Below are 27855 nucleotides of genomic sequence, written 5' to 3' on the forward strand. Positions count from 1 at the left end.
CACATGAAGAAAAAGAGCAGAAGGGGTGGAGTGTGTCCACTGGGAAAAGCAGGCAACCAGGACAGCAGCTTAGGGCTATGAGGACCAAGACACTGTGAACAGGCAGAATAAAATACCAGATAAAACGAAGAGCACTAATAGGCAAGTCATTTTATTCTTGGTAGTAGAATATTTGCAGGAAGTAACAGGTTTCTGAAAAGCTTAATATCCATGACAAAACAAGTGAGGATATAGGATCGTAACATGCAGAGAAGGCCTTTGCCTTCATCTCAGAGAGAGGGAGATGTATATTTCTAATCTACATCTTCCCACTATTATTCTTGCTAAGCAGAGAATAGGGCATAAAAGCCAAGGGCCTACAACCTATAGTCATAGCATTCTACCTCCATGAGCACAGATTAGTCTCTATGTCTCCAAGGGCAGCCATAGGTGGCATGGGGAGCTCATCAGTGCTCGTAGAAGTAGAGGATATAAAGGCCACATAGAGACAATCAGAATGGTCCAGTGCAGTTTAGGTATCTCTTCCCAAGCCCATCCCCCAGACACATAGGTTAAACCTAATGCTTGCCTTCCTCCTCTAGCTCCCTTTGTTTGGGGTCCTTACCTGCTCACGAGCTTTGTCCTGGGAGTGTGCAAGATAGTGTTCGAGAACTGTTTTCAAGTCATCTAATGCAAATAATTCTCCTTCTGCTATACAATAACATATGTCATGCTAGATGCATGTCCTACCTCCACCTAAATTTTAACTCTCTTTTCGAGAGTGAAATCCCTACCTGCACGAAGACAAAAAGAAACTCCAAACTAGGCATCTCCCTCTTTCTGTTTACTCATTTATAAAACAGGGGAAAACCATTCCTTCTTTAATATGCCTTGAGATAGTCTAAAGGGGGGAAGGGGAAAAGCTGGAGTAATACCTGCCTTCCCCAGCCCTGAACTTCATGGATTTTATGCCATGACAGAGATTCTGGTAACCACAAAGAGTGATCTAGTATAAAAGTGTTTGTGGAACAGAAAGAGTTCTTTCTTGATTCATCCTACTTTCTCCCCTAGCCCTATAGAATTATTTTTATTTATTTGATACATATTTTCAAATTTGCTGACTTGTGTACTTGCTACTTTCCCAGCAGAAGGCAAACTGCTTGTGAGAAGGCTCTCGCTTTTGTCTTCATTGCATTAGTTCCTAGCACATATCCAACACATAGCAGGGCCTTTAAAAAACTACTTGAACTGAATCAAATGGAATCTGATGGACCAATCTGTATGGGGAATGTGCATAACAGGGAAGGAAAAGCACATTAACAGGTTTTAGAAGCAGCCACACATAAACACTTCCAGTTCTACTCTCACAGGCCAAAGACAGCAGGATCCACAGATGATTTCAGGAGAGCATTGGCAGCTTTGATGCATTCACCAAGGGAGGAATCTGTAAACACAAGAGGAGGGATAACAGGGCAAATGCCAGGAAAAGCAGAGAAGTGAATTACCTTCACCAGTCTGTAGCCTATTTCCTTTCATGCCTCCTTCCTTTATTCATTCTTTCTCCTCCGTGTTGTAATTGTATCATTTCAGTAGTGTCTGACTCTTTGTGACTCCGTTTGGGGTTTTCTTGGCAAAGACACTGCAGTACTTTGCCATTTCCTTCTCAGATCACTTTGGAGATGAGGAACTGAGGCAAACAGAGTTAAGTGACTTGCCCAGGGTTACACAGCTAGGAAGCATCTGAGGCCAGATTTGAACTCAGATCCTCTTGACTACAGGACCACCACTCTATCCACTGTACTACCTAGCTACCCCTACTCTCATTCTGCCTTCCCCCAAACATTTCTAACTCCAGCAAACATTTATTAAGCATTTATTATGTTTAAAAGAAGGCACTGCTACATTCCCACCAAGAGTCATGGTCTTTATCTTTTCTCATCCCTTAAATTTCCCTTTCACTTTTGTTGGCCCCACAAACACTTCTAAGGTACAATGTTTTTGAAACCAGAGGAGTGAATTGCTGTTAGTCCAGTCTCAGGCTCACCCTTGGTGGCATCTATGGGACTAAAGTAGGAGGGATGCTAGCAGCCTGGCAGCAGGAATGTGAAGAGAGCCAAGACTACTCTGTGGAGAGTTCCTGATATCCCACCACCCTTTCCCATAGGCATTTCCAACCTTCTCTGGTCTCCTCTGTGTCCCCCACTATCTGTGAGTCCTTTCTCTGGGTTGAAAGACCAACAAGTAGAATAGAAAGGAATCAGGCTATCAATCCCTCCAACTGCCACCCTAGACAGGTTGATGAGTCAGTATCCTGAGGGAATAGTAAGTGTCCTGATTTTTGAGGAAAAAAGGTTAAGACAGAATCCTTACCAGATCGAGCCTGAATCCATGCCACAGCCTTCCTTTCCAGGAGTTCCCATTCTTCTCTCTGGTCCCAACTGGAGCTATGCATCCACAGTATAGCTAAGATGGTGGCCCACCTTGGGACATCTTTACTCTAGAAAATATATGGAACCCAAAGGCCCAGGGTCACGGGACCCTAGAAAGGGGCAACCAAACCTTTGGATGGTACTTGACCCTTCCAGGACCATAGAAAAGACTGATCCCAGACAGATTATCTACTTCTCCTTCCAGTTCCCTGCCCTTATTGCTCTCCTCAATGAACAAATGTTTACTGAGCATCTATACACGGGAAAGTATCTGGCTTTAAGGCCTAGAAAGCGTTTCTATCAACCTCTCTCAGTCACAGACCACACCTAATGGGCAATGACTCCCATCACTCTGTCCAAAGGTGGATTGCTCTCCTTAGCTCCCTCTGTCTTCCTCTTCCCCCAATATACCCGCCACCCTATGCCCTCCTCTCTCTGGGACATTACCTGGTTAGGCAATGCAGCCAATGTACTCTGAACACTCAGACCCAGGACTGAGGCCAGAGCTTCATCTAGTTCCCAGGAACCATCTGCCTTCTGGAGGGAAATCAGTTGCAGAAGTGGAGAAACTGGAGGGGATGTGTCTGGAGGAAAAAACAGTAAACTTTAGCATCACTCACACCCCCTTGGCAGCTGAGGGAAAATGTCAATCTGAAGAGATCTACTAGACACAAAAGAGGACACATCAGCAGGGTAAAATGGAGAGGGCCCTTTGCAGTAACCTGAATTTGAGAGCCCTAAGCCTTCATATCAAAGGAGCCTTAGACAACAACCACCCCCCACAACAATTCCTTCAAGGTCTTGCTGAGCCCCAGAGCAATGCACCAGGTAGGTCCCAGCACAGTGCAAGCCAGGAGTCACAGACCAACAAGAGAGAAAGGCTCCCACCCCCAGTGCAGGCCACCAACTACTCCCTACTCTGACTGCTGATTAGTAGTGATGCCTGCCCCCTGTGTTGGTAAGCAAAATGGGCTCTTAGGACTTAGTTCAAGTGTTTAACCCTCAAAGAGTTTGGCCTTTGTTTCCTTGATTAGATTTGGGTGTCCTTGGTGCCTCCTTGCCTCAGGGAAGGCCCTAGTTTACACATGAGTTTGAGTGACATGTCTGGGACAGCAGAGGCTTTTAGACCACGTGGGTTTAAGTGGCCTCTTTATGACGATTTTAGGTCACGTGGGTGAGTCACATGTGTGACTCACCCCTGACCCTGAAGAAGATATAAAACCAGGAGTTGGCTTTCTCTCTTTGGAGCTCTTACCCACAGCAGTGGTGGCGCGTGTGACTCTGGGCCAGCCCTCACTATGAGCTCCCGGGCTGAACCTAGATGCTGGTAACTATGAATCTGTATTTGGTCTGTCTGTTGATGTTTGTAATTTGTTTAGGGCTCTCACTAGTGCTGGTGTGCTGATGGGGGGACTCTGGCAGCTGTAGGTAAGAGCCCTCTAGCTCATAACCCGGATGCTGGAACTTTGTTAAACTCTGGTAACTATGTATTGGGATTTGAATCAGACAAGGTCTGTCTGTCGATGTTTGTACTTTGTATTTTGTTCTGAAGTTCAGGGTGCTGGCTTTTTCCCCTGAACCAAGTGAATGGTATTTGTATGCTGAATTAAAATAAGCTTGTCAACCCCCTCACCTTGCTTTCCTTAGTTAAGCAGATCAAAAGAACCTGTGCTTTTGCAGTGTGTTGGCAGCTTTCTGGGTGCTGGTTGTTGGTGGATCTTACACCCCCACACTGCCCCCCAAGCCAGCTAGCAGCAAGACACTGGCTGAAGTATAAGGCCACAATGAGCCCCCCACCCTGCCCAGAATCCAGTACAAGTCTGCTCATCGACCCTGAGGCCCAGAAAATGTCATCAGCAAGGCCCCAGAGCCAAGAGGTATAGGACAGTACAATACAACAGACCAACAGTCGCATAAAAGTACAAAATAAGAAAATAGGCAGAAAAGTGACCAAAAAAAAGGAACTTGACTATATAAAGTTATTATGGTATCAGGGAGGATCAGACGAGAACAACAATGTCAAGACGTTTACAGGTGAAGCCTCAAAGAAAAATGCAAATTGGTCTGAGGCCCAAAAATGAACTCATGGAAAAGCTTAAGATTTATTTTTATTCATTTTTTTCCCCTAATGATAATTTTTTAAATAACATTTTATTTTTCCCCAATTATATGTCAGGATATTCAAAATTAAAATGGGTTTTTCAAAGCAAATTAGAAAAGAAGAAGAAAATTGGGAAAAGAAATGAGTATTGCAAGAGAATCATGGAAAAAGAGTCAACAGCTTGGTAACAGAAACACAAAAAGATGGAAAAACATACACAAAAAATGGAAAAAATTACACAAAAATTCACCAAAGAAAATAATTCCTTAAAAAAAAATAGTTGGCCAAATGGGAAAAAAAAGGTACAAAAGCTCACTGAAGAAAATAATTCCTTAAAAATCCAAATTGGGCATGAGGAAGCTAATGATTCATGTGATGTCAAGATACAATAAAACAATTAAAGGAATACAAAAGAGAAAATGTGAAATTTCTCATTGGAAAATACATTGACCTGGAAATCCAGGAGAGATAATTTAAGAATTATGGGACTGCCAGAAAAACCCAGGATCAAAAAAAGTGCCTAGACATCATATTTTAAGAAATTATCAAGGAAAACTGCCCTGATATGTTAGAATCAGAAGATAAAAGAGAAATGGCAAGAATCCACTGATTTCCACCTGAAATGATTCCAAAATAAGGAATATCTGGGGAATATCATGGTCAAATTCCAGAGCTTCCAGGTGAAGAAGAAAATACTTCAAGTAACAAAAAGAAACAATTCAAATATTGTGAAGGCACAGTCAGGATTACATAGGATTTAGTAGCTTCTACATGGAAGAAACCATTCCAAGGAATATGATATTTTCCAAGGCAAAGGAGTTAGGATTACAACCAAGAATTACCTACCCAGAAAAACTGGGTATGCTCCTTCAGGGGAAAAAATGGTTATTTAACGAAATAGAAGAGTTTCAAGCATTCTTAATTAAAATTGCAGAGCTTAATAAAAAAAATTGATCTTCAGATACAAGATTCAAGAGAAACATAAAAAGGTAAAACAGAAACAAGAAAGAGAAACCAAACATAAGAAACTCAATGAGGATAAACTGCTTATATTTCCACATGGCAAGGTGATATTTGTAACTCTTAAAACTTTATCAATATAAGGGTAATTAGGAATATTCATGGACAGAGGATGTGGGTTTGAGATGACTATGATGGGATGATATCCGCCCCCCCTCAAAGAAAAATAAAGGAGAAGTAAGATTGTAGTGGGAGAAGAGGGAAGGGGGAGATAGAATGGGGTAAATCATCTCACATAAAAGAGGCATGAAAGAGCTATTAGAATGGAGGGGAAGATGGGGGCTGGCAGTCAAAATTTAATCTTACTCTCATTTGAATTGGTTCAAAGAGTGAATAACATACTCAGTTGGATATAGAAATCTGTCTTCCCCTTTAGGGAAGTAAAAAGTGATGAGGACAAAAGAGGAGAGGTGGGGCTGATAGAAAAGAGGGTGGACTGGAGAAGGCAGTGAGCAGAAATAAAACACTTGTGAGGAGGGACAGGATGAAAGGGAAGAGAGGAAGAAAGAAAAACAAGGGAAAGCAGGATGAAGATAAATACACAATTAGTTATCAGTATTACAAATATGAATGAGATGAATATACCTATCAAACAGAAATGGATATCAGACTAGATTAAAAACCAGCATCCTACAATAGGCAGTTTAAGAGAAATACATTTCAACCAGAGACATACAGAGTAAAGATAAGGGGCTGGACACAAGGTATTATGATTCAGCTAAGGTAAAAAAAAATGCAGGGAGAGTGATCATGATTTCAGACAAAGTAAAAGCAAAAACAGACCTTATTAAAAGAGGTAAGGAAAGAAACTAAAGCATACTGAAAGGTGCCATAGACAATGAGGTACTATTAATACTAAGCAGATCTGCACCAAATGGTATAATATGTAAATTTTTTAAGGAGAAGTTGAAGGAGTCACAGGAGGAAATAGACAGTAACACTATCTATTGTGGGGGACCTTGACCTCCCTCTCTCAGAAGTAGATAAATCTAACAACAAAATGAACAAGAAAGAAATTAAGAAGGTGAATAGAATTCTGGAATGTTTAGATGTGAAAGATCTCTGGAGAAAACTGAATAGAAAGGAATACGCCTTTTTCTCAGCAGTACATGGCACCTTCATAAAAATTGACCACATACTAGGGCACAAAAAACCAAATACAGAAAAGCAGAAATATTAAATGCATCCTTTTCAGATCATAATGCAATAAAAATTACATTCAATAAAGTGCAAAGATAGATTAAAACTTAATTGGAAACCAAATAATCTAATCATAAAGAATAAGTAGGTCAAAGAAGAAATCACAGAAAGCAATCAATAATTTCATTAAAGAGAAAAGCAACAATGAGACAACATGACAAAATTTATGAGATGCAGGAAAAAGCAGTACTTAGGAAAATTTTTATATCTCTTATTGCTTTCATCAGTAAAATACAGAAAGAAAGCATCAACGAATTGGACATGCAAACTTAAAAAAACTGTTCTAGGTTAAAATTTAGAATTAAATTAAAAATTCTCAACTAAACCTCAAATTGGAAATCCTGAAAACTGAGAGAGATCTATAAAACTGAAAGTAAGAACACCACTGAAGGAATAAATAAGATTAGAAGCAGGTTTTATTGGTGGGGTGGGGGCGTGGGGAAACACACACACAATAAAATGGATAAACCATTGGTTAATTTGACTTAAAAAAGGAAAGAAGAAAGCCAAACTACCAGTATCAAAAATGAAAGGGGCAAATTTAACACCAATGAAGCAGAAATTAAAACAATTAGTAAGAGCTATTTTGCCCAATTATACGCCAATCAATGACAATCTAAATGAAACGTATTAATATTTATAGAAATATAAGCTGCCCAGATTAATAGATGAGGAAGTAGAATACTTAAATAACTCCATTTGAGACAAAGAAATTGAAGAAGCCATCAATGAACTTCCTAAAAAAAATCCCCAGGGCCAGATGGATTCACAAATGAATTCTACCAAACGTTTTAAAGAACGATTAATCCCAGCAACTATACAAGGTATTTGGAAGTATAGGTGGAGAATGAGACCTACCAAATTATGGTGCTGGTACCTAAATCAGGAAGAGTGAAAACGGAAAAAGAAAACTATAAATGAATTTCCCTAACGAATATTGATGCAAAAATTTTAAATAAATACTAAATTAAAATAAAATACTAGCAAGGAGATTATAGTAACATATCACAAGGATCATACACTATTAACAGGTGGGATTTATATCAGGAATATGCCAAGGCTGGTTCAGCGTAATTTATCACATCAGTGACAAGACCAACAGAAATCCTATGATCTCAATACATATAGAAAAAGCCTCTGACAAGACACAACACCAATTCCTATTAAAAACACTAGAAAGCATAGAAATGCAATTTTTCCTAAAATTATAAGTAATATTCATCTAAAACCATCAGCAAGAACTACCTGTTACGGAGATAAGTGTTTCAACAATCCAGCTAGCAGCTGCTGTGGGGGGTATAAAACCAACAACAACCAGCTCACAGAATGCTGCAAGCCCAGGTTCTTTTGATCTGCTTTACTAAGGAAAGCAACGTTAAGGGGTTAACAATCTTACTTTAATCCAGCATACAAATAAAATTCACTTAGTTCAGGGAAAAAGCCAACACCCTGAACTTCAGAGCAAATACAAACAAATTAAAAACATCAACAGACAGACCTTGCCTGATTCAAATCCCAATACACAGTTACCAGAGTTTAACCAAGTCCCCAACATCTGGGCAAGCTGGAGGGCTCTTAACTACAGCTGCCTGGAATCTCCACATCAGAGTGCCACCAAGAGTGAGAGCCCTAAGCAAATAACTCTGTTCACTCTTTTTACACAGTTTCAGACATCATCAAATGACATCTGAGCCACCAGAACTTAGGCTCCTATGATTGGCTCTGGTCTTAGCACCTCCCCCTAGGCCCTTGAAGGCTTCATGCCTACATAGGCTTAGCACCTAATAGATAGGGGTTTGGGCCTGGGGTTTAGCACCTAGTAAGACTCAATCAAAGACACTGAATTAATCAAAGGAAACAAAGGCCAAACTCTTCAAGGATCCCAAGGATTACCAGTGGCCTCTTAACTTCCAAATCAGATAGACTTTTCTCAGTCCTAATCCTTCTCAACATATCTGCAGCAATTAACACTGCAGGCACCCTTAGCTTCTTGGATATTCACTCTCCTACATGACTGTAGTTTGCGTTACAGGAATAAAATGGCTAGAATTCTAGCAATTTTTGTGACACTGCTCTCCATCTGGCTAAAACTTCTCAGTCTCCTTTTGTGGACCACCATCCATACAATGATCCCTAACTGTGCTTATACTCAAAAGTTCTACCCTAGGTCTTCTATTTTCTCTTCATACTCATTAAGTGATATAACCAGCTCCCATCACTTTAATTATCTCCATTCAGATCATGTCAAGATCTATACTTTTAGCCCCAATCTCTCTTCTAGAGATATAATCTCACATGACCAAATGCCTATTGTACATTTTAAACTCAGTATCCTGTAGGCATCTCAAAGACATCATGTCCACAAAAAAACTCATTGTCTTCCTCTCAAAATCCATCCACCTCCATAATTTTGTTATTTCTGTTAAGAGTATAGGCAACAGATTTATGATCTTGGAGTCATCCTCAATTCCTCTTATTCACCCCACACAGCCGCCAGATCAATTGCCAAATCTGATCACGTCTAACTCCCATAAGCACTCTCTTTCCTTTCTATGTACCTACATGGTCATCAACCTAATTCACTGCCCCAGGGATTAATGCATTGCCTCCTCACTGGCCTCTCTTCACTCACTTAAGTCTCTCCCCACCCCAGTCCACCTTCCAGACATCTGCAAAAGTGATTTTCCTAAAATGCAGACCTAACCATGTGAATTTCCTTCTTAATAAACTCCAGTGACTCCTTATAACCTCACTGGTCACATAGTAAGGAGCACTCCAGACACATCTGTGATAGGAGATCCTAGAAAAGGATGGGGTGGTTTGGTGCCAACCTTCTTAAACAAGATTCCTCTCCTTTTACTGGGAGTCATAAAGTCTAGTGAAGATTGGAGCAGAGAAGACAGAAGAAGAAAGAGCTAATACTTAGCCACCAAGAAGGGTATACCTTTGTGAAGAAATGATCTAAGGAACCAGGGGATAAAGCAGCCAAGCAGGGCCCACAGTGGCAATATGGAAACAAATCAACTTCCTTGTCTTGCCTACTACTTTTCAGAGGTAAAGCCTCAAAGCAGCAATCATGTGGAACAAGAGGTTTGCTGCACACAAAGGGGTAATGACCCAAAGCAGAGTCCAGAATCCCCCTCACCTCTAGCCATGGAGTCATCTGTGAACATGCTCCTTGGGCTCCCTTGGGGGGATGCCATTTTAAAAGAAGTCTTCACCAAATTTACCCTCATGGAAGTCTTCTTTTTTGTGAAGAGAGAGTGGGGACTTTTGAAAAATCCTCAGGAGGAAAAGACCAAAATACAAAATAAAAACAAATGGAATCATACCTTTGGCAGATATCATTGTGGAAGAGTCTGAGTCACAGAGATTGCTATCATTCCAGACATGAAGTCTGCCTTTATTAGCAGTCTCTCTTACGATGATGGATCTGGGAGATGCGGCATATGAACACGGAAGGGGTGGAGGAGATGGTGAACCACCTGGAACCCATTAGGACAGGAAATAATATCAGAATAACCTCAGTATCCCTGGGTCAGGCAGGAAGTCCAGAGGAAGGCAGACTATGCTTCCAGGTGTGGCCCCTGGCATACTCTCTCTGGCTATGTAATCCTCCCCTAGAAGCTTCTGTCTCTGTAGGTGTCAAAGTGGTCCTGCACACCTGCTGTTCAGTGTGTCCCCAATATTTTCTTGGGAGTTAATAGCCAGCTACAGAACATTTAGCACCCGTCTATATAACTATAGTTTAGGAGATACAGGAGAAAAATGGACATAATTTTAGCAAGTATGACCTTCTTAATCTCTAAGATGTTTACTTTTTAATACCTCTTCCTCCTCCAGTTTCTTTCTTCTCTATGATTTTCCATCTCCCCTAAGGGATGTTTCCTCCCCTCCCACTGCAGCAGGAAAGCTACTCCAATAAAGTATCTGAGAATTCCAGTCATTATTTTGAGGAATGAAAAGAGAAACTCCAAAAACATTGGTGTTCCAGAAAACACCAATATGACCTCCGTATCTTTAGAATAAGTAAAAGGGTTCAGTTCCACCTTACCTCCACCTCTTAAACGTGGTATTGGGAATATCATCATGTAAAGCTTAGAACCCAATGGAATATCCCTCCGAGTTAGGGGCCCCACAATGGGCTGATTGAGCTCCTTGTTGATAGCAATGTAGGCAGTGTGAGAGGAGACAACTCCCGACTGAAGGCTAACATCCACCACTCTTTTCTTCTCCTCTGCAGCATCCTGTAAGTTTCCATCAAGGGTCTGGATCAAGGACTTGGCAGCCAGGCGATGAATGGTAAGTCTGGAACAAGACCATCTTCTGTGCTACCTATGGGCACCTGGAAAGGGAGTCCTAACCTCTAATTCCAAAGGATTCCCAATAACCAAGGAAAGCAAATGAGGAATAAAAAGAATAGATGTCTGGGTCCACAGGAGAGAGATTAATGAGAAAGGGAGGAAGAGAAGCCTCAAAAACAGGCAGGTGAAAAAGAAGGGAGGAATTGCCAAGGATTCTTACTTGTCATCCGCTTTAGGCTCCAGGGAGAATGTCACTGTGTTCTTGAAGGTATCACCTTGGAGTGTGTAGTGAAGACACACCTCACCTGCTGCTTCTTTGGACTGGAAAAGGATAAGCAGAGAGGTCAGGGAATAGACAGCCCTTTAAGGGGAGTTTTGAGTTCTACATCACAAACATAAGATCATAGCTCTAAAGATTGCAGTAATCTCAGAGGTCATCCAGTCTGACTCCCTCATTTCACAGACATGGGAACAGAGGCTCAAAGGAGTTCAGCGACTTGTCCTTGACCATAACTCATCGGCATCCGAGCTGAGATTTGAACCTAGGTCCTTGGCCCAGAGCCATGACTCTGTCCCACGTACCACCCTACATCAGAATGGAGTCAGGTTAAGAAAAAAATATTATCAAGGTCCAGGTATACCAGAAGGGAAAGGAAATTAGAGCACTTGTTCCTCTCTTCCACATGCCATCTTCTAAAAGAGCCCACATAGCCACTTTCTAACAGAAAAGGAAAAGCCCAAGACAGAGTTTGGACATCTGCTACCACAACCATGGAACCCAAAAGTAGGAATGGGCACTTACTGCATTTGTCCCTTTCAACTGAGCATAGACAATTAACCTCAGCCCCCGGAAGATGACAGTAGGAGGTGGGGAGAGTAAGGTAGTCTCCAGCCCAGGAGGTAGAGTCCAGGTCAGGGAGATGTCCTGTACCACCGGCTGCAGAGCCCACTTGAGGGACTGGAGGGCCTGCAGAAAGAGAATGGAGGCTGCAGAGCTTGAAGTGGAAAGGATGTCTAGAAAAAGAGGGTTTGCAGGCAGGGAGGGAACTTGATGGGAGAGAATAATTAATAACTGAGAAGACATTTCCTCCTCCTTGGTCAAGTGAGAAACCAGGCTTCAACCCTCTTTCAAACTCCTGAACATATCACAGCAATCCATTCCCCCCATTCTTTTTGTCATTTACATGAAAATTGGGATAGTGGAATTTTTACAGTTGACAACAAAGGTAAGTCCAAGCTGTAGAGCCATAATCTCCAGGGAAACAAGGAAAGGTCCTGGTCTCTGAGGCCAGCTCTAGTCTATACCTTTTATCCCCTTCATGTTCATTTGTCTTAAGTGTCTGTTATAACCAGAGACTTTCCCAGGGAACATCCTGGACCCCTTTCAATACACAGTGAGGTCACCCCTGCTCCACACTCAAGAGCTCTCAGATCTACAGCTGTAAGGGCCCAAGGCCCAGAAAGGGAAAGGTCCCTCTTCACCCACCAGGCACATTCCCAAGCACCTCAACACAAAAAAAACACTAGAGCACAGGACACGGGGACAAGGACTTTTCCCTGCTCAGGTTGCTACTGTCATGCCTCAGTGGGGAACAGATGCTTTTGAAAAAAAGAAAATCATGTCACCTTGGACTGCATTCTGTGCCTGCCTGTGATGAACTCCGCAGTGCCCCCAGCTGCCCGAGCAATGCCTTTAATAAGGCTGGTGGAAGCCCCTTCTCCAATTCCAAAAGAGAAACACCTGTAATGAGAAGACAGCAGGCTGGGCAAAGGAAGTCTCAGGAAAGGCTTCCTGACTCGTACTTCAGTGGGGAATTAGAGGACAAATGCCTTACAGGGTAGAGGACAGGTAGGGGATCAGAGTCCTTCTTTAGGTAGCCAGCCATCTACAGATCATCATCATAGAATCATAGATGGAGAGCAGGAAGAAACCTCTGAGGCTCTCTGGCCCAAACCCCTCATATTACAGATGAAGAAACTGAGGATCAGAGCCATGGTGAGTAAGTCTGTGTCACAGGCTGAATCCTGAAAACCATACCTGTGATTCTGACTGTGGCGTTGAACTTCAGCAATGACCCTCCAAGTATCACTAACTTCTCCATCTGTGAAGATGAAGAGCTGCAGAAGGAGACAAGCAGCCACAGATCCTGTCAAAGCCACTTCAGGTTCCTCCCTGGACCCAAACTATAGTAGATGTCGTAAAATAGAGGAGGCTGCCTCACTATTGAGTTCCACATTACTGTGGGTCTATAAGGGGAGACTGGAGGCCACTTCTCAGCAGCCCTGTAGATGCAATTAAGGCTGGGATATGGGGCTGTGGCAGGGGGAAGGTAGCAAGCATTGATGAAGCACCTACTATGTGCCAGACACTGCGCTAATCGCTTTAAATATATCTCAACAACTGTGAGGTTGGTAGTTCATTCAGGTTTTAGAGCCTCCTAAACTGCTGAGTCAGGGTCTTCTGTGAGCAGGACCTTTCACTGAAACCCTGCAGAAATTTGGAGAGGCACTGGGTGTAACAGGAGGAATGATGGACTTAGAATCCATCAGTGAAGACCTGGGTTCAAAGCCGTCTCTATCACTTAACTAGTTCTGTGGCCAGGAGCAAGTCATGCAACCCAAAACCTTAGTTTGCCCAGCTGTGAAGTGGAGAAAATAACATCTGTAGGACCAACCTCACAATGTTGTTGTAGGAATCAAATGATATAAATTATATTATTATCATTTATATAATTTCTCATTTATGTCATCTGCATCATAAATTGCCATTTGAATTTTCAGTTGTTGTTATGGTATAGCCAATAGGTCTCATTGGTAGTGCAAGGGATGAGATATTTCTTATGGGAGAGGAGACTTTATTAGACCTCCCCAATCTGCTCTTAAAATTGATTTAACATGAGGCAGCTAGGTGTCCCAAAGGATAGAGCACCAGTCCTGCAGTCAACAGGACCTGAGTTCCAATCCAGCCTCAGACACTTACTAGCTGGGGGACCCTGGGCAAGTCACTGAACCACAAACTGCCTCCAAAACAAACCTAATCACCTCTGACTTCAGACAGGATTAATGCTAAGGACCCATCAACTAAACAAGACTTATGTCTCCCTTTCTCCCAGTCCCAGTTCCTCACCTGCCGAGGGTGGCCTGGCCTGCAGGACTTGCTATAAATGTCCTTCAGGGGCTTTAAGATTTCAGTCCCTCCCAGGTTTGCCTTTAGAGCCTTTACTCTCTGCACAGCCTCCTCCATGGACTTCTGCGTGTACTCCACACTCTCTCTGAGACACATACATACATATACATGAGAGTTCCATGAGAGATATTTTCCAGCAGTGTCAGGAACTTAAGCCTCTTCTCCCTCTCATAAGCTCCAGCTCCAAAGACAGGGCTTATACTAGAATTCTGGAACTATACCATTTGTAATATCTCCCTTAAAACTTCCCCTTTTACCCTCTGTCTTCCTGCCCACCTCAGTGACTCTAGCCAGAGACTCACGGAAAGAATGACTCAAAGGAGGATCCAAAGCCATAAATATTGAAAAAACAGCCGAGGGGCAAACTCTTCAGCAGCAGGATCAGAGTTACCTGAGTGAGAAGAAAGGCAGAGAAGAGATTTAAAAAAAAAAAATTTTGTCTGCCATTTTTGATTCTTGTGATACTTGGGTCTCACCCTGTTCTTCTCTCCATGATTCCAGTCCCAGTGAGTTATCCTTAAAGTGGGTACTTTCGAATTCAGCCCACCATGGCCAAATAGTCAGCCAGTATATTACAAGACTAACTGAATCCCCTAAATTCCATTTTCACTCCTAGAAAAAAGGATATGCAAAAGGGGCATAACAGGGAAAAGAAACTGGTACCTTGGCATTATCAATGCGTGAGGAATACCAATCCGCTCTATTCATTCGGGAAGACATGCTCCCTGAGCGGTCAATGAGAAAGATGAATTCACCACTGCTCTCTACCCGAGACTTAGGGATGCCAGGGTAGAAACTCACCATCACAGCTGGATCTCCCATCAGGGAACCTACCCAGAGGTAAAAATATAAAAATATAAGTTTAGAAATATATACACACATATGTATACATATATATATATAGACAAACCATAAAACACTAAAAAACAAAATGTGGGAAAGGAACTGAGTGAGGATAGAGGGTGGCATTATTACACCTTGAGCTTTTATTTTTGGTTGGCATTTTTGCCCTAGTTGTGAAAGGCCATAAGACAACTTATAAAATAGCCAATGAGGGGCGGAGCCAAGATGGCAGCTGGAAAGCAGGGACCTGCATGAGCTCCCCTCCCAGGTCCCTCCAAAAACCTATAAAATACGGCTCTGAACACATTATAGAACTGCAGAACCCACAAAATAGCAGAGAGAAGCAGGGATCCAGCCTAGGACAGCCTGGATGGTCGTTGTATGAGGCCTATCGCACACGGAACTGGGAGCGGGGTGGAGCAGAGCCCAGTGTGGGCAATGGCAGGACCAACCAGAACGGGAGCCGGGTGGAGCCGGCCCTAGTGCCCTGAATCAGTGAGCTGTGGCAGTTACCACACTTCTCAACCCACAAACACCAAAGATAACAGAGAAGGGTAGTGGGAAAAGTTGCAGGGACAGAGTGGAAGGAGTTCGTGGTTTGGCCACTGCCCCAGGGGCAGCGGGGGTGGTGCAGCCACAGAACTACAGCTGCAGTTGCTTCTGGCCCCAGGCCCATCTGGGGCCTGGATCAGTGGCTGATCAGAGCTGGACTGCAGAGCTGGCTTAAGATGAGTCAGGTCCAGGCTGGTGGTTATTGAGGAAGGAGGAGTGCTGGTGTGGCAGAGCTGGCTGTATAGAAATAGCTCTGAAATCAACAGTGCAAGCCCTCAAGCTTGGGACAAAGTACTCTTAACTCTACAAGCAGTCATATCCCGACAAAAAACTCAAGGATCAAATTAGTTGGCTGGGAACATGGCCAGGCAGCGAAAATGCACTCAGAATCAGTCTCAGACTTTGGAATCTTTCTTTGGAGATGAAGAAGACCAAAACATACAGCCAGAAGAAGTCAACAAAGTCAAAGAGCCTACATCAAAAGCCTCCAAGAAAAATATTAACTGGTCTCAGGCCATGGAAGAGCTCAAAGAGGAGTTGGAAAAGCAAGTTAAAGAAGTAGAGGAAAAGCTGGGAAGAGAAATGAGAATGATGGGAGAAAACCATGAAAAATGACTCAATGACTTGCTAAAGGAAACCCAAAAAAATACTGAAAAAAATATTGAAGAAAACAACACCTTAAAAAATCGACTAACTCAAATGGCAAAAGAGATCCAAAAAGCCAATGAGGAGAAGGATGCCTTGAAAGGCAGAATTAGCCAAATGGAAAAGGAGGTCCAAAAGACCACTGAAGAAAATACTACCTTAAAAATGAGACTGGAGCAAGTGGAAGCTAGTGACTTTATGAGAAATCAAGACATTAGAAAACAGAACCAAAGGAATGAAAAAGTGGAAGACAATGTGAAATATCTCATTGGAAAATCCACTGACCTGGAAAATAGATCCAGGAGAGATAATTTAAAAATTATTGGACTACCTGAAAGCCATGATAAAAAAAGAGCCTAGATCTCATCTTTCAAAAAATCATCAAGGAGAACTGCCCTGATATTCTAGAGCCAGAGGGTAAAATAGAAATTGAAAGAATCTACTGATCACCTCCTCAAATAGATCCCAAAAAGAGATCTCCTAGGAATATTGTCACCAAATTCCAGAGCTCCCAGATCAAGGAGAAAATACTGCAAGCAGCCAGAAAGAAACAATTTGAGTATTGTGGAAACACAATCAGAATAACCCAAAATCTAGCAGCTTCTACATTAAGAGATCGAAGGGCTTGGAATATGATATTCCGGAGGTCAATGGAGCTAGGATTAAAACCAAGAATCACCTACCCAGCAAAACTGAGTATCATGCTCCAAGGCAAAATATGGATTTTCAATAAAATAGAGGACTTTCAAGCTTTCTCAGTGAAAAGATCAGAGCTGAATAGAAAATTTGACTTTTAAACACAAGAATCAAGAGAAGCATGGCAAGGTAAACAAGAAAGAGAAATCATAAGGGACGTACTAAAGTTGAACTGTTTTGTTTACATTCCCACATGGAAAGATGATGTGGATGATTCATGACACCTCAGTATCAGAGTAGCTGAAAGGAATGTGCATATATATATGTGTGTTTATATATATATATATATATATATATATATATATATATATATATATATAGGTGTGTATGTATGTATGTATGTAGGTGTATATATATATGCACACATAGATATGTATATATATACATATACACACATATATACATGTACATATACATAGATATACATATATATACACATATATATACATATATACATATATATATATATATATATTTATATAGACAGAGACCACAGGGTGAGTTGAATATGAAGGGATGATATCTAAAAAAAATAAAATCAAATTAAGGGATAAGAGAGGAATATATTGAGAGAGGGAGAAAGGGAGAGATAGAATGGGGTAAATTATCTCACATAAAAGTGGCAAGAAAAAGCATTTCTGTAGGAAGGGAAAAGGGGGTAGGTGAGGAGGAATGAGTAAATCGGAGGGAATACCATACACACTCAATTGGGTATCTTACCCCACAGGAAAGAAGGAGGAAGAAGATAAAAAAGGGGGATGATAGAAGGGAGGGCAGATGGGGGAGGAGGTAATCAAAAACAAATACTTCCGAAAAGGGACAGGGTCAAGGGAGAAAATTCAATCAAGGGGGATAGGTTAGGAAGGAGCAAAACATAGTCTTTCACAACATGAGTATTGTGGAAGGGTTTTACATAATCATAGGCATGTGGCCAATGTTGAATTGCTTGCCTTCTTAGGGAGGGTGGGCAAGGAGGGAAGAGGGGAGAGAATTTGGAACTCAAAGTTTTAAAAACAGATGTTCAAAAACAAACAAAAAAAGTTTTTGCATGCAACTAGGAAATAAGATACACAGGCAACGGAGTGTAGAAATTTATCTTGCCCCACAAGAGAAGAAAGGAAAGGGGGATGTGAGGGAAGTGGGGTGACAAAAGGGAGGGCTGACTGGGGAACAGGGCAATCAGAATATACGCCATCTTGCAGAGAGCGGGAGGGTAGAAATGGGGAGAAAATTCGTAATTCAAACTCTTGTAAAAATCAATGCTGAAAACGAAATATATTAAATAAACAAAAAATAAAATAAAATAGCTAATGAAAAATTGTATCGGACAAAGAACCATCACATGCAGGCCGTACCTCTAAACCCCATGACATTATGTGACGTACATCAGAGAGATGTGTTGGACTAAACAACTGAACTGGTAACACATCACAAGGCAGACTTTCAAAAGATCTCATCCATCTAGAACTATGTGCCTAATCTAATTACATTAAACTGAAGATGCATAAAATATAAGGTCCCACCAACTAAACGAACTGTGGAAGCACACAGCAGGGAAGCCACAGTTAAAGAACAGCTTCTATAAAACGATTCTTCATTAGACAGTAGGGTCTTGGCTATGTCTTCCAATTCTGGGATTCTGGGTCTGAGACTATATTACATCATGATTTTAAAGTAGGTCAAACTATCAGAGTATAATATTTAATATTCAGAACAGTAAGTTTGTTCTTTAAAAGTCTTAGCTGTTCTACATGTGGTATAATAATGAAATCCTTCCTTGTTCTCTTTCAGTAAGGTAATGAATCTCCCTCTTTGGATTCCTGAGACTACCACTGCATACCATAGTTACATTGATCCCACAACTGTTTCAGCATCTCTCTGTCAAGTGTCTGCATGCCTGGAAGGTAGTTCCTCAGCAAGGTGAGCAAGCTCCTGAGATTGGCTCACCTGGTTTGGCATCAGCCTGGGCCAGCTCCACAGACACACTGGGTATGTTCACCTCTCTGTAGTAAACCAGAATCTCCACATCCCGATCAAACTGATGCCCTTCAGCCAAGGAAACCTGAAAGGGGATGGGGCAGAGCAGAGCAATGCTAAGACAAGATGGAAAAACCTAGGAGCTTCTTCTGGATTCCCAGATGAGAACAAGGGGCTAGAGAGTTAACTTCCCCTTGGTCAGTAATACTCTGGGATAGAGCTGGCATGAAAGGAGAAACATCTGGGTCTAGAAGGAGGGGGAGAAGGCACAATATGATTATCTGATGGGTGAGTTCAGGACATTGGACAGCAACTGGAAACAAAAAGGAGGAGTTTGAGGTATGGAAGTGGGCAGGGGCACCAAAGAAATGATGTAACCTGTCTAGTTAGTTACCTGGGCAACAGTCCTATCATCTTCTAAGTACTGCAGAGGACTCAGGCGACAGTTGGACTTGACCTTCTTAATGCCATGGGGAGAGGAGACATTGGCAGTAACACTAAATGTGTAAGGCAGCTCCGTGCCAGGAAACCGAGGGATTCGAGAGGTGATGTTGTCTGCCTCAGCTGACTCTGCAATGACCCACACAGTGAGGATCCCAGATCCCTTTTCTTACCTAGGTCACAGGATCCAGGTAGAACAAGATGTCCCCATTGTTCTTCTATCCACAATCTGCCACCCCCTCATTACTGAAGGAGGCCAGGCTCCTCACCTTGCAGGATATAGCGTGGATTCAAGACGGCTGGTAGGACAAAGCGAACAGCCCTATCTGCCTCCAGTGACAGTTCCTGAACATAGCTCAGAGTGACAGTAGTCTTCTGGCCAGGGGGCAAATTTCCTAGACTGCAGCTGAAGATGTCACCAGAGCTGCTATCCTGCTCCAGAAGGAAGGCTTGCTGGCCTTGGGAGATGGCATTCTCATAATTCTCCTGGGCCTGAGGGGTGAGAGGAAGAGTAGGAATGAAGAAGTCTGAGGAACAAGTAGAAGAGGAAAAGAAGGCTTTAGAGAGAGAGGCAGAAGGGAAGATAAGGAAAGGGGTTAGGGGAGTCAGTCAGTGAGAAAATGATAGCAGGGCTGAGGGCAGAAGCAAAAGCCACTCAGGTTGACTTCTCTGCAAAGGGCTTCAGTCAAGAAAACAGAGATTCAGGGTCAGAAAGTCCCTGGAGGACTTCCTGGTTCAACCCACTCGTTTGACAGAAGAGAACACTATGGGCAAAACAGCAGCTCCAGTGAGGACAAAAGCAATTCAGTGTTTCCCCACTGAGACTACAATAAAACATACCAATTTAACATGAAGAATGCAAAGGGGAGCCCTGGGATGCCATGCCTACTACCTGCTGCTTCTCCTGTATTTCTGCCACTATACTCTTCCCATCCACCAGAGCCTGGAAGCTATAAACAGCAGAGTCTTCATCCATGGGGAACACAAAGAATGCTTCCACAGGATTTGCTTCCTCATTCTTGTAGTCCAGGGTTGCAGACACATCTGCCACAAACTCACGGATAGACACAGCCACAGAGATGCTCTTAAGAGGCACTGGAGGAAGGAAATGCACAACAGCCCTCAATTCTCAGCACCAAAGACCACACAGAAGTTCTACAGAGTTCTAGAGTTCTCTCTCTTTTTTCTTAACCTTGCTTGGATTCAGGGTAGTCTTACCTGGCTGCTTGGAGCAGGTGAGAAGACCACAAGGGTACTCCATGGTGAAATTCTTTAAAAAAAAAAAAAAAGAAAAATGAAATCTTAAGTAATCCATAGATGTTATTCCAACACCATTGTCGACTTGACTTTTTATTGGAACCAGAATCCTCTGCAAGAAACAATCCAATAGTTGGAAGGCAGGCAAAGATGGCAAGAAAGAGGGAAAGAAGAAAGAGGTCAAAGAGAACAGACATGTCTCTCTTCAATCTGAGAGGCCAAGAGTCAAGTTCCCCTAGACTCAGTCAGTGACCCACTAACTTAGCAACAGTGAGACTTACTGATAGAACTGTACTAGCTGCTACACGTAGGAGACTCACAAAAGCTAAAAGATAAGTGGCTTCAGCTGCAGAACAGGTACAGGAAAGTAAAAGATGACATAAGTGGGCAGTCCATCCTTTATTCAGGGAGGAATATAGTCAACAAAAGGGTTTGTTTCCAGTGGTAGGAGCTGTGGTTGTTTCAAAGGAGAGTATACTATTGCTGAACCATCCTCTCTGAGTCTTACCAAGCTGTGACCTAAATCCTAAAGGAAGCCAGATTCTCTCTCGTTTTTGGGGTCTTCCTTAGCTTTCCTTACCTCACCTCACCTCAATCCATGTTTCAGCACTCTTGAATGTTATTCTTTTTAAATTAGATATGTTTTCATTTCTTTATTAATTCATCCATTCAATTTAGCAACCACTTTTGAAAAATTTGTTGATTTTTAGTTTTGAACATTCATTTTCATAAGATTTTAAATTCCAAATTTTCTCCTCATCTCTCCCCTCCCCCAATCCCAAGATGGCATACAATTTGATACAGGGTCTACATATACATTCATATAAAATCTATTTTGACATTAGTCATGTTGTAAAGAAGAATTAGAACCAACGGGAGAAACCATGAGAAAGAAGAAACAAACAAAAAAAGAAAAAAATAGAGAGAGAGCAAATAATATGTTTTGATCTGCATTCAGACCCCATAGTTTTTTTCTGGATGTGGACAGCATTTTCCATCATGAGTCTTTTGGTGTCTGAGGTCCTTGCATTGCTAAGAAGAGATAAGTCTATTTAAAGTTAGTCATTGTATATTGTGGCTATTACTGTGTACAATGTTCTCCTGGTCCTGCTCACTTCAATTAGCATCAGTTTATATATGTCTTTCCAGGTTTTTTTTTGAAGTCCACCTGCTCATCATTTCTTATTCCTATTCCATTACATTCCTATTCCATTACATTCATATACTACAACTTGCTCAGCCATTCCTCAAATGATGGGTATCACTTTAATTTCCAATTCTTGGCCACCACAAAAAGAACTGCTATGAGTATTTTTGTACATGTGGGTCCTTTTCCCTTTTTTATGATCTCTTTGTGATACAGACCTATAAATGATACTACTGGGTCCAAGGGTATACACAGTTTTATAGCCCTTTGGACATAATTCCAAATTGCTCTCCAGAATGGTTGGATCAGTTCAGAACTCCACCAACAATGCATCAGTGTTCCAATTTTCCCACAACTTCTCCAGCATTTATCATTTTCCTATTTTGTCATTTTTAGCTAGTCTGATAGGTGTGATGCGGTACCTCAGAATTGTTTTGATTTGTATTTCTCAAATCAATAGTGATTTAGAGCATTTTTTCATATGATTATAGATAGCTTGAATTTCTTCACCTAAAAACTGCCTATTCATGTCCTTTGACCATTTCTGAATTTGGGAATGATTTGTATTCTTATAAATTTAACTCAGTTCTGTATATGTTTTAGAAATGAGGCATTTATCAGAGATACTGGTTGTATAAATTTTTCCCTAATTTTCTGCTTCATTCTAATCTTGGTTGCATTGACTTTGTGCAAAAGCTTTTCAATTTAATGTAATCAAAATTGTCCATTTTGCATTTCATAATATTCTCTATTGTTGGCTCATAAATTCTTCTGTTCTCCATAAATCTGACAGGTAAACTAGCTCTCCCAGTTTGCTTATAGTATCAGCCTTTATATCTAAATTGTGTACCCATTTAGACTTCTTTTTGGTATATGGTGTAAGATGTTGGTCTATTTTCAGGTTTCCCAGTAGTTTTTCTTAAATAGTGAGTTCTTATTCCAGAAGCTAGAGTCTTTGGGTTTATCAAACAGTAGATTATTATAGTCATTGACTATCATGTCTTCTGTACCTAACCTATTCCACTGATCCACCGCTCTATTTCTTAGCCAGTACTAAGTAGTTTTGATGATTGCTGCTTTATAATACAATTTAAAATATGTTATGACTAGGCCACTTTCCCTAGGATTTCTTTTCATTAATTCCTTTGATACTCTGGACATTTTGTTCTTCCAGATGGATTTTGTTATTATTTTCTTTAACTCTATAAAATAATTTTGGTAGTTTGATTGGCATTGCACTGAATAAGTAAATCAATTTGGACAGAACTGACATTTTTATTATATTAGCCCGGTCAACCCAGGCGCAATGATGTTTTTTCCAACTCTTTAGATGTGACTTTATTTGCGTGAAAAGTATTGTAATTGTGTTCATACAGTTCGTAGATTTGTTTTGGCAGGTAGACTCCTAAATATTTTATAGTGTCTACAGTAACTTTAAATGGAATTTCTCTTTCTCTCTCTTGCTGTTGGGCTTTGTTAGTAATATACAAAAATGCCCCTGATTTATGTCGGTTGACTGTTATTCTTACAGGACAAAGGTATACTTTTGAATTCATTCTTCATTACCCTGACCTTGCTTCAATTTTTTTACAACTATGAAAAAAATCTAAGTTGTTTGAAAAATTCTCTATCCACTCATAGGGGGGTTCACTGAAGATTTTCCTTTTTGAGAGCAGCCTTGGATTGAGGTCATTAACAATGGTTGGTTGAATATATGACAAAGCATTTATTAAGTACTTACTGTGTGCAAAGCAGTGTGATACAAGTTTAGAAAGGAAGATAGTTCCTGCTTTTAAGGACCTCACAGTCTAAAAGGAGTCTCCAAGAGATTGAAGAGGTTTCCTACTGCTTTGGAAAACCTATAGAAATCTGGGCCATGCAATCCAACCTTTTCTGTCTCTGTACCCCTTGAAGTCTGTTCTTAAAATCTATAGCATGTGTCAAACTCTGCCTGGCTCTCCACTTCTCTATCACAAATTCTAAGCTAGAGTGATCTACTTCCCACCAAAGTTTCTGTCCCCTCCGCCCAACAACCAGTTCTTCCACATTGGTGAGCATCTGATTCAAAATGAACCTCCCTTAGTTGGTTTTTCCTTTTTTTGAAGGGTGAAATTAACATTAAAGAAAGTCAAAAAAGTATTGGCTATTCTGGTTCGGGAAGGGGAGGGAAAAGAAAAGCGTTCTAGCAGATGTTTAGAGAATTGAAATGTCTGAGTCAAATTTGTGATGTCTCAGTTTCCTCACTGATGTCCTCTTTCAAAAGGTCTGCAATATACTTAGGTGACATTATTTACCATACCTTTTTCTGCTACCACTGGTCTTTATCCAACTCTTCTGCCCACCTTGCTTTCTACCTCTAGTTCTTGGATTTCCTCACCAGAGTATCTTCTGACATAAAATTGCTAATCTAATGACAGAAATTAACACCAAATGTTACTTGCCACTTTCTTCATGATCCTAGTAATGTCAGAATTTCAGTAATGTCTTAACATTCCTACTCTTAAGATATTTACTCATGATTAGGTTGGGCTGAACTGCACCCTAAGTCTCCCCACCCAGAGATTTTACTTTGTAACAGAACCTAGCTTAAGCTGCTTCTCAGCTTCTCACACCCTTGCCCCCTTCCATTGGGACTCCTGAGATGAAGGGTAAAACAGCCGGAATAAAGTGTGTTTCTTTGCTAAGGGCCACTGTGATCTCATGACTAGGTCTTGTTCCCTCATACTACCTCTTCCCCTCTTCTCAAAGTATAAGAACTATGGAAGTGCCCCTGAGATTAATATGTCTGTTTTCTATGAGTGCCTTAGCAGGCAGATGCATTGGACACACAGCAAGCCTGTTTGCTGAAGGGAGTCAATCAGGAGCCTGAAGTGAGCCCAAGTCTTGCTCACCCCCAGATGCCTTTGCTGGTATTCACTGGTTGACCTTGCTGAGCTGCGTGCCCTGCACCCCAAACTGGACCAAACTAGCCATGTGGTTAACTGTTCTCACAAAATGTCCTGCTTCTCTGCCCACCCCTTAGATTGTCTATTTTTCCCAGCCCCTCTATGAACCACCTCTGTGTGCTTTTCAAGCATGAATCTCCCCTGCCTCTCCTAGGTTATGGGCTCCTTTGTACTAGGAACTTTGGAACTTTGGCACTGCTGTCTGATTTTCCTCCTAATAAACTTTTCTGCTTTCAACCCAGCTTGGACTCCTCTGCATTTCCAGGGGTGGGCTTCACCCTGCTGACATAACCTTTCACAGTGATTTGGTTACCAGGACATCCCCCAGAGTGGCAGGTTTCCTACCCTGGTATCTCAATTAAAGACGTTTTATTCCTCAACTCATGGCTTTGATTTATCTGAGGACTTGACTCATCTAAATATGTGATCCTATTGGGTGTTGTCAGGGTTGTCATGCTCAATGAAGTCCTAGCCTTGTCTCCATCATTAGCCATAAGTCACTCACTGACCTGTATCATATCCCAGGGGCTCTCTGGGGAAAACAAGGAGACTACCTCTGGCACCCTAATATCTTATGGAAAGAAAGAGTGCTGCCCTTGCTTACTTAAAAAAAATTCTAACAAGATAGCTTACAAGACAAAACTCCGAACATTCAGTGAATAATAAAAGGTCGAAAGAGTCCCTAGAAGTCATTGCTAACCTTGGCTAAACTTCCCAAGGATACCAAGAAAATGAAAATTGATGGTAAGTGTTCCTAGCCTTCTGAAAACCTGTGGTAAAATTCCTTGGCCCTCCATACTCAGCCTGAATTTCTATTTTTAAAATGTTTGAATATTTAACAATCACTTTTATTTAGTATTTAATAATATTTTACTAGATCTCTACTTATTTGCATGTTTTCTTTTCCCACAGAATATGAGCTCCTAACACATTTTTTGTTGTTGTTTAGGTTCATTCCTGTCTAACTGTTCTTGACCCCATTTGGGATTTTCTGGGCAAAAATAATGGAGTGCTTTGAGATTTCCTTCTCCAACTCATTTTACACAGGAGGAACTGAGGGGCAAACGGGGTTAAGTGCCTTGCCTAGGATCACACAGCTAGTAAGTGTCTGAGGGTGAGTTTGAACTCACCGAGGAGTCTGAAGTCTATCTACTGTACTGCCTATCTGTCTCATCACATGGTAAGTGTTTAATAAATGCTTGCTAATTATCACCTTAAAGAAGTAAAACCTAGGCTCACCCTGAGAAATCAGCGAGCACAGAAGTCCATATTTACTTCACATGACACCGCCAAGTCAACTCTAAACATCCAGCCCCAAGTTTCACCAAGAATGTGATGAGGAACAATCAGGGAAATCCTAGCTAAGTGTGCAAAATGCAGTCAGAACAAGGAGCAGCCCTGCAGAAATGCCTAGATAATAGAACCTGCAGTATCAGCACATCTAGCTGGAAAGAGAACTCTCCCCGTCTGGCAGCTCTAAGTAAAGAGGAGGAAGGGACTGAGCAATAAATTGATTGTCCAAAATGGTCGAAACAAACAAGGCCTGGGCAATAAGTGCAAAGTTCTCATAATCCCTGAAAGTTAGAGCTGGAAGGTTCCATAAGAAGTACTCGCTTTACCTGAGTACAAATGCGGCCTCAGACACTTGACACACTAGCTGTGTGACCTTGGGCAAGTCACTTAACCCCAACTGCCCTGCCTTCTCCCCTGCAAAAAAAAAAAAAAAAAAAAAAAAGGACTCGCTTTTCATTTAATAGAGGAAACTGAAGTCTAGAGACTGAAGTGATTTGTCCCAGGTTCAGAGAGTTCAAATTCAGGTCTTCTGAATCTTGGTCCCAAGTTCAGAGTTCTTTCTAATGCACAACCCTCCCTCTCAAGCTTAGGCGGAAAGTAAGGCGTTTAATAGTGGGGGGGGGGGGGGGGGAAGGGGGTGGTGGACGCGGGTTTTCAAAGATAGTAAACACCAGACAGGTGTAAGCTCTCAAACCCAAGCCCAGATTTAGAGACTGTCTCTTTCCCTCTTAGGCCCACACTCTCCCTACTTAGCATAAGAAATCCTCGCTTGCCTGAATCAGCCAGAGCCCCGTAGTGCTGACGCTACTTCTTTAAGGGGTACTCCCAGCCACGGCGGCAAAAGTAAACTCAGACTCTCGGGGACCTTGCATTCAGGACCAGGACCCGCCAGATACTACTGAAATCACTCCTGCGGATGAGCCTCTGGGAAGACCAGGCTCCAACAGCGGCCAGAAACTCTGCGCAGGTGGGCATGAGGCTGCACCCCTTCTGTCCCAGCGCTGATGCGGGTGTCGAGGGCATGGGATACAGAAGGCAGTGAGCCATCAGGAAGAGAAGGAAATAGGCTGCCCTGTACTGAGTCTCCTGGAGTCCCCTGAAGGGACACAGACAAATTTGAGTCCCAGAGCCTGAGCTAGAAGAACTTGCTGAGAGGGTTCGGGTGCGGGTGGGGATGAGGGTGAGAGAGGGAGTGGAGGTGGGAGGGCTGGAGGGAACCCCACGTACACCGTTAGCAAAGGCACTATATCCTGGGACAGGAGTAAAATCCCAGGTTTTGGGGAGGGGACGTCAATAACCTACCTGCTCAGTACTTCGGGCTGCCGAGTTTGCCGGCAAAGTGAAAAAAAAGCATCAGTTTAGGTTTCCTAGAGAGCCCTGCCTCCCCTAGGCATTGACTACAAATTATGTAATCAACATTCAAGGGATTATCTGCAAGTTCATTACTCCACATTCAAATGTTCACCGTATAGCTCTTAAGGGTTCACCAAGGATTGTCGTAGTGTGGTCGACCCTGGGGTACTCTAAATTCTTTTCAGAGCGTCCTCAGGGTTTCTATTTTTATGATACTAAGACGTTATTTGCCTATTAAAATACTCCTCTCTTGTCCAACTGTGTGAAGTCAAGTTTTCTTCATAAACTTCAAGCAAAACAAATGATAATACACTGAATGCAGGAGGTGATATGAAAAACCAGATGTTATCTATTAAGGCAGATTGGGGTGGGTGGAGGGGAAGCAAAACCATGACACTTTATCATTGTTTTTGTTCTGGAAAATAGTTATTTCCATAAAATTATGTAATTTGTTAAATTTAGTGGGCTTGCTATTGTTATTTTTTT

General features: G+C 41.8%; 1 protein-coding gene across 1 annotated transcript; it reads right to left on the bottom strand.

Annotated features, from left to right (window-relative positions):
* Positions 1 to 135: 135 nt before the first annotated feature.
* On the bottom strand, positions 136 to 27343 carry LOC118839671 (von Willebrand factor A domain-containing protein 5A-like). Its single transcript, XM_036747180.1, has 18 exons — positions 27319 to 27343; positions 20593 to 20644; positions 20267 to 20469; positions 19644 to 19866; positions 19328 to 19503; positions 18904 to 19018; positions 14884 to 15050; positions 14523 to 14611; positions 14161 to 14305; positions 13072 to 13151; positions 12660 to 12774; positions 11836 to 12000; positions 11254 to 11354; positions 10784 to 11037; positions 10062 to 10214; positions 2856 to 2992; positions 2350 to 2476; positions 136 to 1423 (listed from the first exon to the last, which is right to left on the bottom strand). The coding sequence occupies exons 2-18, from the start codon at positions 20633 to 20635 to the stop codon at positions 1344 to 1346; spliced, it is 2373 nt and encodes a 790-aa protein (XP_036603075.1). The 5' UTR covers positions 20636 to 20644; positions 27319 to 27343; the 3' UTR covers positions 136 to 1343.
* Between the last annotated feature and the right edge of the window lie 512 nt (positions 27344 to 27855).

Source organism: Trichosurus vulpecula, chromosome 2 (assembly GCF_011100635.1).
Source record: "Trichosurus vulpecula isolate mTriVul1 chromosome 2, mTriVul1.pri, whole genome shotgun sequence".
In the NCBI taxonomy this organism is placed as follows: domain Eukaryota; kingdom Metazoa; phylum Chordata; class Mammalia; order Diprotodontia; family Phalangeridae; genus Trichosurus; species Trichosurus vulpecula.

Excerpts from the sequence above, each read along its gene's own strand:
- LOC118839671 (XM_036747180.1), bottom strand. The coding sequence starts at position 20,635 with ATGGAGTACCCTTGTGGTCTTCTCACCTGCTCCAAGCAGCCAG. Across the intron at positions 19,504-19,643 it reads TCCACGCTATATCCTGCAAG|AGTCAGCTGAGGCAGACAAC; the intron begins GTGAGGAGCCTG and ends GGGTCATTGCAG. Across the intron at positions 13,152-14,160 it reads GGCCAGGCCACCCTCGGCAG|CTCTTCATCTTCACAGATGG; the intron begins GTGAGGAACTGG and ends CTCCTTCTGCAG.